This window comes from Delphinus delphis, chromosome 16 (assembly GCF_949987515.2).
Source record: "Delphinus delphis chromosome 16, mDelDel1.2, whole genome shotgun sequence".
Taxonomy (NCBI): Eukaryota; Metazoa; Chordata; class Mammalia; order Artiodactyla; family Delphinidae; genus Delphinus; species Delphinus delphis.
Window position 1 is genome coordinate 28,635,891 of NC_082698.1, and position 15,294 is coordinate 28,651,184.

Here is a 15,294-nt window from a genome sequence, read left to right on the forward strand (position 1 = left end):
ATCATCTCATTTGGATTCTTATAATAGCCTCTTGCCTCTAGTCTCTTCCCCATTCTAGTACATTCTGCACAGTGCAGCTAGAATGATCTTCCTCAGCAAAAAAAAAAAAGAGCTAATTGTGTCACCTGCTTCCCCTCTCACAGACACACAGTAGCTCTTCCATTATCTACAGGGTAAAATGCAGACTCTGACCTGGGCATGCAGTGTGTTTTGTAGCCAGGTGTCATCCTGTTCTTGCAGTTACTCTTGCTCCCATCCTCTCAGGGGCCTGCCATCCTAAGAGCCTGCTGTTTTCTAGACCTTCCGAGCCTTGCCATGACTTGGCACCTTTGCCTCAGCTGTTCCTTCTGCTAGGAATGCCCCCTTCACTTCTCTGACTCCCCAGTCCCCACCTCCAAGTCCTTCAAGGCCTGAGCAAGGGTCACTTCCATGCTGAATCCTGAGCTCTCTCAGGCAGAGCTAGTTGTTGGAGTGCTCTGAGTCATCACAGGACTGTGCATCGCTTGGGAAAAGCAGTACTTACTGTGTTTAATGTACAATTTTGTAAGCCTGTCCCTCCCGCAAGACCCTAGGTTCCTCCAGGGCAGGGGTGATGGCTTATTTACTTACTTAAAAAAATTTGTGTGTGTGTGTGTGTGTGTGTGTATGGTGTGAAGTATGGTTCTTTTATTTATTTATTTATTTGGTTGTGCTGGGTCTTAGTTGCAGCCCATGGGCTCCTTAGTTGTGGCACGTGAACTCTTAGCTGCGGCATGCATGTGAGATCTAGTTCCCTGACCAGGGATCAAACCTGGGCCCCCTGTACCGGGAGCACGGGGTCCTATCCACTGTGCCACCAGGGAAGTCCCAATGGTTTACTTATTTACCTCATGAATCTTCAGCATTTAGCTCCTAGCCTGGCACCTCAGAGATCTCAGATGTTTTAATTCACTCATTCGTTCAGTCAGCAGATGTGTGCTCACCACAAGGCACTGTTCTAGATGCTGGAGCACAGTGGTGACCAAAACCATTGCCCGGCTTACAGTTTTGTTGGGAGAAACCGACAGTAAACATAATAAATAGGAACATTATATAGTTTTTTGAAAGATGATAAATGCTACAAAAACAGAGGAGAGGAAGGCATATTAGGAGTGCTGAGGGTGGGAGTGAGAGTGGATACAGTTTTAACTAGGGTGGTCATGGTAGAAACAGAAATGACATTTGAGCCAAAACTTGAAGGAGGTGAGGCATGAATGAAAGAATGAACCAGAAAACAAACAGTAATCATGTCCTCTCTTAGATTTTTCTTCTCAAGATTTTACATTACCAGGTCCATCAGCCATTTTGAGGAGACCTGTTTTCTAGACTCGTCACTGCCGCCTTCTGCTTTTCCATCTTCAGATCTTAGAATCCAGACCAAATGTCAAATTGTCATCTCCTGCCTGGTAACATTTCAGCTTCTGAAATTACTGAGCCACTGCAGGTAGGAGGGCTTGTGGCGCATGAGATGGTGTCCCAGTTTCCTGCTCGGACCGTTGCCTCTGGGAGACTTGGGGCTTTCTCTGTGGCTCTCACCTTGTCAACACTGTCTTCTTCTTCATCTAGTTCAGCCCATGTGTCTTTAGTGCCACATGCCGGATACCACATGAATTGCTAGGAGCACCCAGATCAATGCATCATAGCCTTGGCCACAAGCAACTCCTAAATAGCTCTCCTGCTCCTCACAGGGAAGTCATTACATCAGCAAATTGTGATCTCGGACAAGTGTTCTAGAGCCCAGCAGGGATTCCTTCAGGCAATTCATGGCTAAATTGGGAATACAGATTGCTGGCATAGCTTTCTGCCAAGTCTTACTGGATTTCTCTTGTTCTGGATACTCCTGTTTAGCCACCCAGGTCCAGTTGTCTGGCTCCTTTTGAAGTTTGTATTTATTTCCTTTGCTATTATGATTTTTTTCCTTCATCCCAAATACAGGATTTTCTTGAGCTTTACAGCTATTTGCCAAAAATCAGTTCAGAGAATGACCGAATTGACATATTATTGATTCACCAAAAATTCGTTTCCGCTAGTTGCTGATATAGTTTAGAGCCATCTGTGTTTCACTGAAGCCATCTAGTGTACAATATATTTTTAGAGGGAATGATAATTTCTTGGGAATTTAATATGTCAAGTGTCATATACATCATGAATATCAAGAATTAGTTACAGGGGCTTCCCTGGTGGCGCAGCGGTTGAAAGTCCGCCTGCTGATGCAGGGGACACGGGTTCATGCCCTGCTCTGGGAAGATCCCACATGCCGCGGAGCAGCTAGGCCTGTGAGCCATGGCCACTGAGCCTGCGCGTTCCGGAGCCTGTGCTCCGCGACGGGAGAGGCCACAACAGTGAGAGGCCCGCGTACTGCAAAAAATGAAAATAAAAAAATAAAGAATTAGTTACTGTTAGTGAAGTGGGTTTATCTCTTCCAAACACATTTCCAATCTAGTCTACTGACTTTGTGACTTCTTTTAGTTAATGACTTTGCTTTTTGGAGTGGGAGAGAAAGGGTGGGGTTAAAAGCTGAGCACAGGAGAGGGCAGACAACAGAAGCAAGAAGAACTACAATCCTGCAGCCTGTGGAACAAAAACAACATTCACAGAAAGATAGACAAGATGAAAAGGCAGAGGGCTATGTACCAGATGAAGGGACAAGATAAAACCCCAGAAAAACAACTAAATGAAATGGAGATAGCAATCTTCCAGAAAAAGAATTCAGAATAATAATAGTGAAGATGATCCAGGGCCTCGGAAAAAGAATGGAGGCAAAGATCAAGAAGATGCAAGAAATGTTTAACAAAGACCTAGAAGAATTAAAGAACAAATAAACAGAGATGAACAATACAATAACTGAAATGAAAACTACACTAGAAGGAATCAATAGCAGAATAACTGAGGCAGAAGAACGGATAAGTGACCTGGAAGAGAGAATGGTGGAATTCACTGCTGCATAACAAAATAAAGTAAAAAGAATGAAAAGAAATAAAGACAGCCTAAGAGACCTCTGGGACAACATTAAACGCAACAACATTCGCCTTATAGGGGTCCCAGAAGGAGAAGAGAGAGAGAGAAAGGACCAGAGGAAATATTTGAAGAGATTATAGTCGAAAACTTCCCTAACGTGGGAAAGGAAATAGCCACCCAAGTCCAGGAAGCGCAGAGAATCCCATACCGGATACACCCAAGTAGAAACATGCCGAGACACATAGTAATCAAATTGGCAAAAATTAAAGACAAAGAAAAATTAATAAAAGCAGCAAGGGAAAAATGACAAATAATATACAAGGGAACTCCCATAAGGTTAACAGCTGATTTCTCAGCAGAAACTCTACAAGCCAGAAGGGAGTGGCATGATATACTTAAAGTGATGAAAGGGAAGAACCTACAACCAAGATTACTCTACCCAGCAAGGATCTCATTCAGATTCGATGGAGAAATCAAAAGCTTTACAGACAAGCAAAAGGTAAGAGGATTCAGTACCACCAAAACAGTACTACAACAAATGCTAAAGGAACTTCTCTAAGTGGGAAACACAAGAGAAGAAAAGGACCTACAAAAACAAACCCATAACAATTAAGAAAATGGTCATAGGAACACACATATTGATAATTACCCTAAATGTGAATGGATTAAATGCTCCAACCAAAAGACACAGGCTTGCTGAATGGATACAAACACAAGACCCATATATATGTTGTCTACAAGAGACCCACTTCAGACCTAGGGACACATACAGACTGAAAGTGAGGGGATGGAAAAAGATATTCCATGGAAATGGAAATAAAAGAAAGCTGGAGTAGCAATACTCATATCAGATAAAATAGACTTTAAAATAAAGAATGTTACAAGAGACAAGGAAGGACACTACATATTGATCAGGGGATCCAAGAAGAAGAAATAACAATTATTAATATATATGCACCCAATGTAGGAGCACCTCGATACATAAGGCAAATGCTAACAACTATACAAGAGGAAATCGACAGTAACACAATAATAGTGGGGGGCTTTAACACCTCACTTACACCAATGGACAGATCATCCAAAATGAAAATAAATAAGGAAACAGAAGCTTTAAATGAAACAATAGACCAGAGATATTTATAGGACATTCCATCCAAAAAGAGCAGATTACACTTTCTATTCAAGTGTGCACGGAACATTCTCCAGGATAGATCACATTTGGGTCGCAAATCAAGCCAAGTAAATTTAAGAAAACTGAAATCATATCGAGTATCTTTTCTGATCACAGTGCTATGAGATTAGAAATGAATTGCAAGGGAAAAAACACAAACACATGGAGGCTAAACAATATGCTACTAACTAACCAAGATATCACTGAAGAAATCAAAGAGGAAATCAAAAAATACCTAGAGACAAATGACAATGAAAACACGACGATCCAAAACCTATGGGATGCAGCAAAAGCAGTTCTAAGAGGGAATTTTATAGCTATACAAGCCTACCTCAAGAAACAAGAAAAATCTCAAGTAAACAATCTACCTTACACCTAAAGGAACTAGAGAAAGAAGAACAAACAAAATGCAAAGTTAGCAGAAGGAAACAAATCATAAAGATCAGAGCAGAAATAAATGAAATAGAAACAAGGAAAACAATAGCAAAGATCAATAAAACTAAAAGCTTGTTCTTTGAGAAGATAAACAAAATTGATAAACCCTTAGCCAGACTCATCAAGAAAAAGAGGGACTGGACTCAAATCAATAAAATTAGAAATGAAAGAGAAGTTACAAGACACCGCAGAAATACAAAGCATCCTAAGAGATTACTATGAGCAACTGTATGCCAATAAAATGGACAACCTGGAAGAAATGGACAAATTCTTAGAAAGGTATAACCTCCCCTCTTCCTCCAGAACCAGGAAGAAATAGATAAAATGAACAGACCAGTCACAAGTAATGAAATTGAAACTGTGATTAAAAATCTTGCAACAGGGCTTCCTTGGTGGCACAGTGGTTGAGAGTCCGCCTGCCGATGCAGGGGACATGGGTTCGTGCCCCGGTCTGGGAAGATCCCACGTGCCATGGAGTGAGCCATGGCCACTGAGCCTGCGCGTCCAGAGCCTGTACTCTGCAACGGGAGAGGCCACAGCAGTGAGAGGCCCGTGTACCACAAAAAAAAAAAAAAAAAATCTTGCAACAAACAAAAGTACAGGACCAGATGGCTTCACCGGTGAATTCTATCAAACATTTAGAGAAGAGCTAACACCCATCCTTCTCAAACTCTTGCAAAAATTTTCGGAGGAAGGAACACTCCCGAAATCATTGTATGAGGCCACCATCACCCTGTTACCAAAGCCAGACAAAGATACTCCAAGAAAAGAAAATTACAGACCAATATCACTGATGAATATAGATGCAAAAATCCTCAACAAAATACTAGCAAACAGAAACCAACAACACATTAAAAGAATCATACACACCATGACCAAGTGGGATTTATCCCAGGGATGCAAGGATTCTTCAATATATGCAAATCAATCAATGTGATACACCATATTAACAAATTGAAGAAGAAAAACCATATGATCATCTCAATAGATGCAGAAAAAGCTTTTGACAAAATTCAACACCCATTTATGATAAAAACACTCCAGAAAGTAGGCATAGAGGGAACCTACCTCAACATAATAAAGGCCATATACGACAAACCCACGGCAAACATCATTCTCAATGGTGAAAAACTGAAAGCATTTCCTCTAAGATCAGGAACAAGACAAGGATGTCCACTCTTGCCACTATTATTCAACATACTTTTGGAAGTCCTAGCCACAGCAATCAGAGAAGAAAAAGAAATAAAAGGAATACAGATTGGAAAAGAAGTGAAACTGTCACTGTTTGCAGATGACATGATACTATACATAGAGAATCCTAAAGATGCCATCAGAAAACTACTAGAGCTAATCAATGAATTTGGTAAAGTTGCAGGATACAAAATTAATACACAGAAATCTCTTGCATTCCTATACAGTAATGATGAAAAATCTGAAAGGGAAATTAAGGAAACACTCCCATTTACCACTGCAACAAAAAGAATAAAATACCTAGGAATAAACCTACCTAAGGAGACAAAAGACCTGTATGCAGAAAACTATAAGACACTGATGAAAGAAATTAAAGATGATACCAACAGATGGAGAGATATACCATGTTCTTGGATTGGAAGAATCAATATTGTGAAAATGACTATACTCCCCAAAGAAATCTACAGATTCAATGCAATCCCTATCAAATTACCAATGGCATTTTTTACAGAACTAGAACAAAAAAACTTCAAATTTGTATGGAGATACAAAAGACCCCAAATAGCCAAAGCAGTCTTGAGGGAAAAAAATGCAGCTGGAGGAATCAGACTCCCTGACTTCCGACTATACTACAAAGCTATACTACAGTAATCAATACAAAAGACCCCGAATAGCCAAAGCAGTCTTGAGGGAAAAAAATGCAGCTGGAGGAGTCAGACTCCCTGACTTCCGACTATACTACAAAGCTATACTACAGTAATCAAGACAATATGGAACTGGTACAAAAACAGAAATATAGATCAATGGAACAGGATAGAAAGCCCAGAGATAAACCCATGCACCTATGGTCAAGTAATCTATGACAAAGGAGGCAAGGATATACAATGGAGAAAAGACAGTCTCTTCAATAAGTGGTGCTGGGAAAACTGGACAGGTATATATAAAAGAATGAAATTAGAACACTCCCTAACACCATACACAAAAATAAACTCAAAATGGATTAGAGACCTAATTGTAAGACTGGACACTATAAAATTCTTAGAGGAGAACATAGGAAGAACACTCTTTGACATAAATCACAGATCTTTTTTGATCCACCTCCTAGAGTAATGGAAATAAAAACAAAAATAAACAAGTGGGACCTAATGAAACTTAAAAGCTTTTGCACAGCAAAGTAAACCATAAACAAGACAAAAAGACAACCCTCAGAATAGGAGAAAGTATATGCAAATGAATCATCAGACAGAGGATTAATCTCCAAAATATATAAACAATTCATGCAGCTCAATAGTAAAAAAACAAACAACCCAACCCGGAAATGGGCAGAAGATCTAAATAGACATTTCTCCAAAGAAGACATACAGATGGCCAAAAAGCATGAAAAGCTGCTCAACATCACTAATTATTAGAGAAATGCAAATCAAAACTACAATGAGGTATCACCTCACACCAGCTAGAATGGGCATCATCAGAAAATCTACAAACAACAAATGCTGGAGAGGGTGTGGAGGAAAGGGAACCCTCTTGCACTGTTGGTGGGAATGTAAATTGATACAGCCACTATGGAGAACAGTGTGGAGGTTCCTTAAAGAACTAAAATTAGAATTACCATATGACCCAGCAATCCCACTACTGGGCATATACCCTGAGAAAACCATAATTCGAAAAGACACATGCACCCCAATGTTCATTGCAGCACTATTTACAATAGCCAGGCCATGGAAGCAAGCTAAATGCCCATCGACAGATGAATGGATAAAGAAGATGTGGTACATATATACACTGGAATATTACTCAGCCATAAAAAGGAACGAAATTGGGTCATTTGTAGAGATGTGGATGCATCTAGAGACTGTCATACAGAGTGAAGTAAGTCAGAAAGAGAAAAACAAATATCGTGTATTAACGCATATATGTGGAACCTAGAAAATGGTACAGATGAACCGGTTTGCAGGGCAGAAATAGAGACACAGATGTAGAGAACATACGTATGGATACCAAGGGGGGAAAGTGGCGGGGGCGGAGGTGGTGGTGGGATGCATCAGGAGATTGGGATTGACATGTATACACTGATGTGTATAAAATGGATGACTAATAAGAAAAAAGAATAAATTAATTAAAACAAAACAAAAAAACCCCCCAAAAACAAAAAAAAAAGCTGAGCACAGGAAATATAAAAACTATGCTTGGGAATGTCTTTACTGATATCCACATGCACCTGTCACATATCCATGATAACTTTAAGTCCCTGCTTTAAGGGAGACCTTGCTCATTTGTATAGGAAGTATCAACATTCCTATACAAAGTGCTGAGGTATTTGAAATATGAAATAATGAATAAAGTTGACATTCAGCTTAGCTGATGACAAATCCATAAAAAATGAATGTACATTTAGGTTACATCACCTTGGTCGAGTTTTGCGTAAGGAATCCAGGTAGGTCACAATGTGAAGCCCAAACCTTTAAGGTAATGGGAAGCAACAGGTACACACTGCTATATTTAAAGTAGGTAACCAACAAGGACCTACTGTAATAAATGAATGAATGAATGAATGAAATTATTAACATAAAAAGAAAATAAAGTAATGGGAAGGGACCAGTGCTCGGGGGGACCACTTTGAAGAACCACATCTGATGCACAGTGACCTTTTCCATCCCAGTCCACTGCCTTTGCTCCTCTCTGCAGTGGATGCCGTGCTCAGTTCCTCGTTTTCCTGAACGTCAACTTCGCTTCTGTTTCATGTTTCAGGCGATGTTCTTTCACAGATGCTCAGATCTCTGAATATAAATAGAGCAGTGGGGAATAATAGTGATAATTGGTATTATTGCCTAGTTCCTAGCTTAAAGGGAACTTCTGCTCGTGATTCAGTGTTCTTCATGAAGCTGACTTACTCATCATGGCTGGATCTTATTTTTTTTTCTTTTTAGTTATTTTTAGGAAGTCTCATTGCTTCTTTTTTTACCAAGCATTTATATCAGAAATAGCTCTATTGTTTTCTCCTGTTATGATGATCATTTGGGTGATCATTTTCTCTATCTAGCAGCATGACAAATTTTATATTTCTTTTCTCTTTTTTTTAAAATAGGAGAAAATCAAAGTTTAATAACATATATACATGGGAGAGGTCCAGGAAAACTGACTCACTCCTATATTTGTTAATAATCGTGCATTCGTGGGATGACTAACTTGACCAAGGGAGTATTTTTATATGCACTATTGGATTCATACTGTTCATCAATATTTAGGAAGTTAGTATCAATATTCATGAAAGAGGTCTCTTTTTTCTCTTTTTTTTCCCTTTGTCATCTTTCAGCATTGGTGTTGACGTTAGTTTTTTTTTTAAAAGATTTTGGAAGCTTTTCTTCTTTAGGAAGATTTTTTTTTTACTTCTTTATTGTGGGAAATTTCAAATATATACAAAAGTAGTTAAAACTGTAATGAACAAAACCCCATGGATCCATCAGCTAGCTTCAACAATGATCTGTATTTGGTCAGTCTTGTATATTCCCCCACCCTCCCTGCCAAAACTGAATTATTTTATAGCAAATTACAGACATCTAAATATATATTTTAAATTATTAAAAAATTTTCCAAATAATACATGAATACATTCTCCTTATTTTTTAAAAAAACAACTTGTAGATTAGGCCAAAGTCCCTTTGACCACTATTCCCACATCCTAGGCCCCTCCCCAGAGGTTGCTGCTGTTATTACATTGGTGTGTGTCCTTCCTTTTCAGTAGACATTCTTATGTGATCTTTCTCTTTCTTTCTCCTTTAGACATATTAAGCAACACATAATTAATGATATTTCTCTACTGAAAGAGTTATGCTAAAACCTAATTAGAAGTGTGAAGGGGCAAAAGCAAAGATGTTTAGGCAGAACAACAGAAGTAGGGCCTAGTGACTAGATGTAGAGTGAGAAGGCCTGGATTTATACCCACCTCTGCCGCTCACCAGCTGCGAATCCCTTGGTGAACCACTTCTCTGAATCAATTTCCTCATGTATAAATTGGGGATCTAGAACTTACTTTACAGGGCTGTGTGAGGGTCAAACAAGAATGTGTGTGAAGGTATTTTGTAAACAGTAAAACGTAGGACTTTTATTATTGCCCAGGTGAGGCCATTTTAAGATAAGAGGAAGCTTCAGGAGAGGAGAGTAGTATTTGCATATAACCTTTGTTCTGTGAGAACATTTCTAAGGATTAATAAGCCTTTGTCATAGCGATGAGAAAGGGCATTGCAGACTGATAATAGCAAGCTCGGAACATTATTTTACTGGCTTCTGTTGGAGGGCAGTTTTGATCTTGGGATGGGTGCAAACGGATGGGTTTGCTTTGCAGGGCACACTCTAGTGTGCCCGAGGTATGTCCTAGGGCCTAGGTATGTCCTCCACCTCTGTGTTCAGAGGGATACTCCTTTGGGGGTCAGACTTCCAGACTTCCTGGGTGAAGATCTGACCTTTCTGCTGAGTAGCTGGTAACTTTGAGCAAGGTGCTTCACTTCTTAGCCTTAGTTTCCTCGTTTGTGAACATGGGCAAATAATACTTTTTCATGTAGTTATGACATTTTATAGAGATAACACATTTAAGGAAGTGCTCATCATTACCATATTTTCCCTAATATTATCTGACCTCACCATTAAATAACCAGTGACCCTGCTTCTTCTCTTTCAGGTAGGAGGTGTGCAGTGTTTGGGGGGAACAGGTGCACTTCGAATTGGAGCTGAGTTCTTAGCGCGATGGTACAATGGAACAAACAACAAGGACACGCCCGTCTATGTATCCTCACCAACCTGGGGTGAGTCCTGTAGCTGTAGCGAGAGGAGAAACAGAGAAGCCAGAGGAATTCTTACATACTGTGAGACAGCTATATTGATGGGGTCCTGTGGAGGCACATAGCTCAGACTCTGGGGAGTGTGTGTGTTTTGGGAGGGCTGGTGGTAGCAGAGGAAGCCTTCCTGGAAGAAGTGGTTTCCGTGTTTAGACTTGAAGGATGAGGATGGGTCGGGGCTGGCAGGGAAGGAATTATCCTCATGAGTCTCACTGCTTACACTGAAAATGTAACCCAGCCCTGGATCAACTAACATGAGAATGGCTTGAGCAGTGGATTATGGTAGTACATGGGTAACCTGATGCTTAAATTCAGATTGGGACTACTTTATCCCAAGACTCTTGGTGAACTTGTGTTTTAGTGTATATTGAGCCTTCCCAGAGGAGGAAGGTCCCACTGTAGTAGGATGTAAGTCAGCATGACTAGACTGGTCAAACTTGTTGTTGGTCACAGTCATTCCTCTCAATCTTAACCCCTCACCTCCATGTCACCCAGTGGATGTTGAGCCTGTGAGGGCCCTGGAAGCTGCCTTGAGTCCCTTCTGTTCATGCCTCCTTGTGTTTGTAAAACATTTAACATTTTACCCCTTTGCTTGCAGAGAATCATAATGGTGTCTTTATTGCCGCTGGATTTAAAGAAATTCGGTCTTATCACTACTGGGATGCAGCGAAGAGAGGACTAGACCTCCAGGGTTTTCTGAATGATCTGGAGGTGGGTTATTAGAAGAAAAAGTAGACAGAATGCTATGACGTCAAGAAGAGCAGGGAAAAGTCTTTGGATCAGTTGATAGGTGAGAGAGTCTGAGACACCCTACTCAGGCCGGATGGTGGTTTCTGAAATGGCACGTAAGGAGGGAGTACCTGCCCTCTGTGCCCCTGACTCTGCCCCCCATGTCCCTGCTGGTGTCAGAACTTACATAGCTTCCTTCTCTCCAGAAAGCTCCCGAGTTCTCCATCTTTGTCCTCCACGCCTGTGCACACAACCCGACTGGGACTGACCCAACTCCAGAGCAGTGGAAGCAGATTGCCTCTGTCATGAAGGTAACTGTCTTTTCAGAGCATCTCCTAAAATAGTGTGTATTAGTATTTGATGTATTCAACAGCAGTACCTATTTACAGAAGAATTTGGAAAAATGGAGAAAAGCCCAAAGAAAAAAATAAGTACTAACTATAAATTCTATTACCCAAAGAAAGCCACTGTTAACATTTTGATATACAGAATGTCAGGCTCTTTTCTTTTTAAATTTTTTTTTAGTGTAGTTATACATGACATGCATGGCTATGTCACAGTACAGATTGATTAAATCAGTTGATGGCCATTTCGTGCCCAGGTTTCTTACTCTTGTGAACAATATATGTAATAAACCTCCCTTTTTTTTTTTTTTGGCGGTACGCGGGCCTCTTATTGTCGTGGCCTCTCCCGTTGTGGAGCACAGGCTCCGGACGCGCAGGCCCAGCGGCCATGGCCCACAGGCCCAGCCGCTCCGTGGCATGTGGGATCCTCCCGGACCGGGGCACGAACCCGTGTCCCCTGCATCGGCAGGCGGACTCCCAACCACTGTGCCACCAGGGAAGCCCCAAACCTCCTTTTTATTATTTCTTTGGGATAACTTTCTACACTGGAATTTCTAGCTCAAGGTGTATATATTCTTCATTAACATGTTTAAAGAATACTTCTTGATAAACTATTATGTACCAGGTGCCATAGGGGGACAATAGAGAACAAAGCAGAGGTGGTCCCGCCCTCAGAGCATACAGCCGGTTTGGGGAGACAGCCACGTACTGTGAGATGTTGATGGGGTCCTATGGAGGCACATAGCCCAGACTCTGGGGAGTGCGTGCAGTTTGGGAGGGCTAGTGGTAGCAGAGGAAGCCTTCCTGGAAGAAGTGGTTTCCGTGTTTAGACTTGAAGGATGAGGATGGGTCAGGGCTGCAGGGAAGGAATGTTTCCTGCAGAGGGAAGAGCACCATCAAAAGCCCAAGGCAGAGGTCATGGTCCATATGAGGAAGTAAAAGTAATTCTTGGTACGGGCTGGAGTTCCAGGGGAGGGGGCGAGTGAGTGATGAGGCTAGAGAGGTAAATGGGGGCCAGGTCCTGTGCTGAAGCCTCGGACTTTATTCTGAGGGCAATGGGGAGCCCCTGGGAATCTTTGATGTCATGGAGTGACATGATCAGATGTGCCCTTGTTGGCAAAGCAGCATCGTGACACTCTAGGACAATATACTTAAAAAAATAAGGTTTACCGAAGTTAGATTTGTTGGTTGGTATTTAGGTGAACAGAGAAACAGATGTAAAGTGGAGTTGGATGCAGAAAGGAAAGAGGTAGGAGAAACGGACAGGGTGAGACATTCCTTCCAGGCACCAGTTGGGGAAGGAAGGCCGGTGTCTGAGGTTGGTTCCAGGAGGATTTCCTGCCCTGACTCACTTTCCTTTCTCGCAGCGCCGGTTTCTGTTCCCCTTCTTTGACTCAGCCTATCAGGGCTTCGCATCTGGCAACCTGGAAAAAGACGCCTGGGCCATTCGCTATTTTGTGTCTGAAGGGTTCGAGCTCTTCTGTGCCCAGTCCTTCTCCAAGAACTTCGGGCTCTACAGTGAGTGCTCTTATGAGTTACAGCCCAGCTGCCCCAGCCTCGCCGCCCCCGGAGCCCCAAGGCTGATTCTCCTCCTTCCTTTTAGATGAGCGAGTGGGGAATCTGACCGTGGTTGCGAAAGAACCTGATAGCATCCTCCGGGTCCTTTCCCAGATGGAGAAGATAGTGCGAATTACGTGGTCCAATCCCCCTGCTCAGGGAGCACGAATCGTGGCCCATACCCTCTCTGACCCTGAGCTTTTTAATGAATGGTAAGGGGCTCAACGCCGATGGGCGAAGCGTGGGGATGCAGAACAGCGATTGTCCCATTACATTTAACTGTCTCTTCCTTTTATGCTGGCAGAGGCAGGACAAAAATACTTGAACCTCTTTTGAGTGTCAGTTATTATTTCTGTAAAATAGGGCTGACACTTACACATGAGTGTAACAGAGCACTGGGAACATAGGAAGGAGGCTCTCAGTGAATGGGAGTTTCCCCCACTCTCCCACCACCCAGGCTTCCTCCCCTTAAAGTTGGGAAATACAGGGAGGAATTTCTGATAAAATAGAATATCTAACTTCAAGTTAGTGCAACAATTTTGGGGCTCTTCATTCTTATCTAATTTATATACTTTTTGTGTTATTTTGAAACAGTAATTTTTTTGTAGTAGCTAAATCTGCAATCTCTACTTAATTACACCTGATAAAATACATTATCCTGTCTCAAGCAGCACCTAGCTGAAGAAAATATATTATCCTGTCTCAAGCAGCACCTAGCTGAAGAAAATATATTATCCTGTCTCAAGCAGCACCTAGCTGAAGTCTGAGTTAAAACATAAGTGGTATTACAGCCAGTATACCTAAGACTAGCCATAAACTCCATCAGTAAATAAAGTCCTTTCCTTCTGCCTAGTAAGTCTATCTCTCTGGTCTCCTTATCCACCCATCCAGGCATCCACATACCATAATAGGCAGGTTGTGATCATGTTTTCAGCTTACAGATTAAATTACATTTAAAAAATTTTTCTGTTTTCGTGTACCATCTCTCCTGTGTGGATTGGTATTCATATTGCTGTCCACTCAGGACAGGTAACGTGAAGACAATGGCTGACCGCATTCTGACCATGAGATCTGAGCTCAGGGCACGATTAGAAGCCCTCAAGACCCCTGGAACCTGGAACCATATCACGGAGCAGATTGGAATGTTTAGTTTCACCGGGTTGAACCGTAAGTGGCCCCACCGCCTCGAATGCTCACTGTTGGACACAGCACTCCTCACAGCCAGTGTTCTTGGGCTTGGCTCCCTTAGCTGTTGCCCATTTGGTCAGCTATGACTTTGGACCAGAACAAGTTAGATTTTCTCAGTGTGCCCCGCCCATCTCCTGGACTGCTTGGGTCTCAGAAGAGCATTGTGTGGTCTACCCTCCAGAACATAACTCAGATACTTTCATTTTTATGGGCTTGGGAAGTAGCTCAGAGCCAGCTGGGAAGTAACAGGATTTGTACCTTGGAGCCTTGATTTATGAAACATCTTTTATAAATGCTTAGGCACCTTTTGGGTTTTCCTTAACCTTAAGTATAAATATTACATATGATTATCGAAGGACCTAATTTCTTAACAGGTCTTTCCTAGTCTCCAAGCATTGCCTAGGTTACAACATTCTCTTTTCACTTCATAAATAAGAATTTAGATTGGTAGTTGGAATTAAAAGTCAGTTGACAGTCTGGCAGGCAGACATGCACGATCTTGGTCAGCCGTCAGTAGGGTGTATCAGTGATTGGCCATCCCGTCTGATGATAGAGGACTCATTCATTTAATAAGTAATTCCTGAGCACCTCAAGCCAAGCCACTGGTTGCATGGTGCAGATATGACCTCCCTGTGGAGCTTGTGTCTGAGTGGCTCAGGGGACAGATGTGTGCCTTTGGATAGTCAGTAGAACCTTAGGTACTGGGAGGTACTATAAACCAGGGCCATCAGAGTGCCTGTTTGAAATGGGCTCAGAAAAAAGCCAAAAGAAAGGTGGTAGAGACTGTATATTGCAGACTCACTGAAACACTTTGGGGTAAAATGAGGCTAACCAAGAAAGTAAATGGAAAGTTCAGTTAGCCTTTGGTGTC

The 15,294-nt window shown here is 41.7% G+C and overlaps 1 protein-coding gene across 1 annotated transcript in view; it reads left to right on the top strand.

Moving 5' to 3' along the window:
• The window catches only part of GOT1 (glutamic-oxaloacetic transaminase 1), a 29,662-nt gene that overhangs the window by 10,725 nt on the left and 3,643 nt on the right, over positions 1-15,294 (top strand). Inside the window, exons 3-8 of the mRNA XM_060034290.1 lie at positions 10,449-10,572; positions 11,204-11,316; positions 11,541-11,645; positions 13,046-13,196; positions 13,282-13,447; positions 14,260-14,402. Of these exons, the coding sequence (XP_059890273.1) occupies positions 10,449-10,572; positions 11,204-11,316; positions 11,541-11,645; positions 13,046-13,196; positions 13,282-13,447; positions 14,260-14,402 (802 nt within the window). The remainder of the gene's footprint in view (positions 1-10,448; positions 10,573-11,203; positions 11,317-11,540; positions 11,646-13,045; positions 13,197-13,281; positions 13,448-14,259; positions 14,403-15,294) is intronic.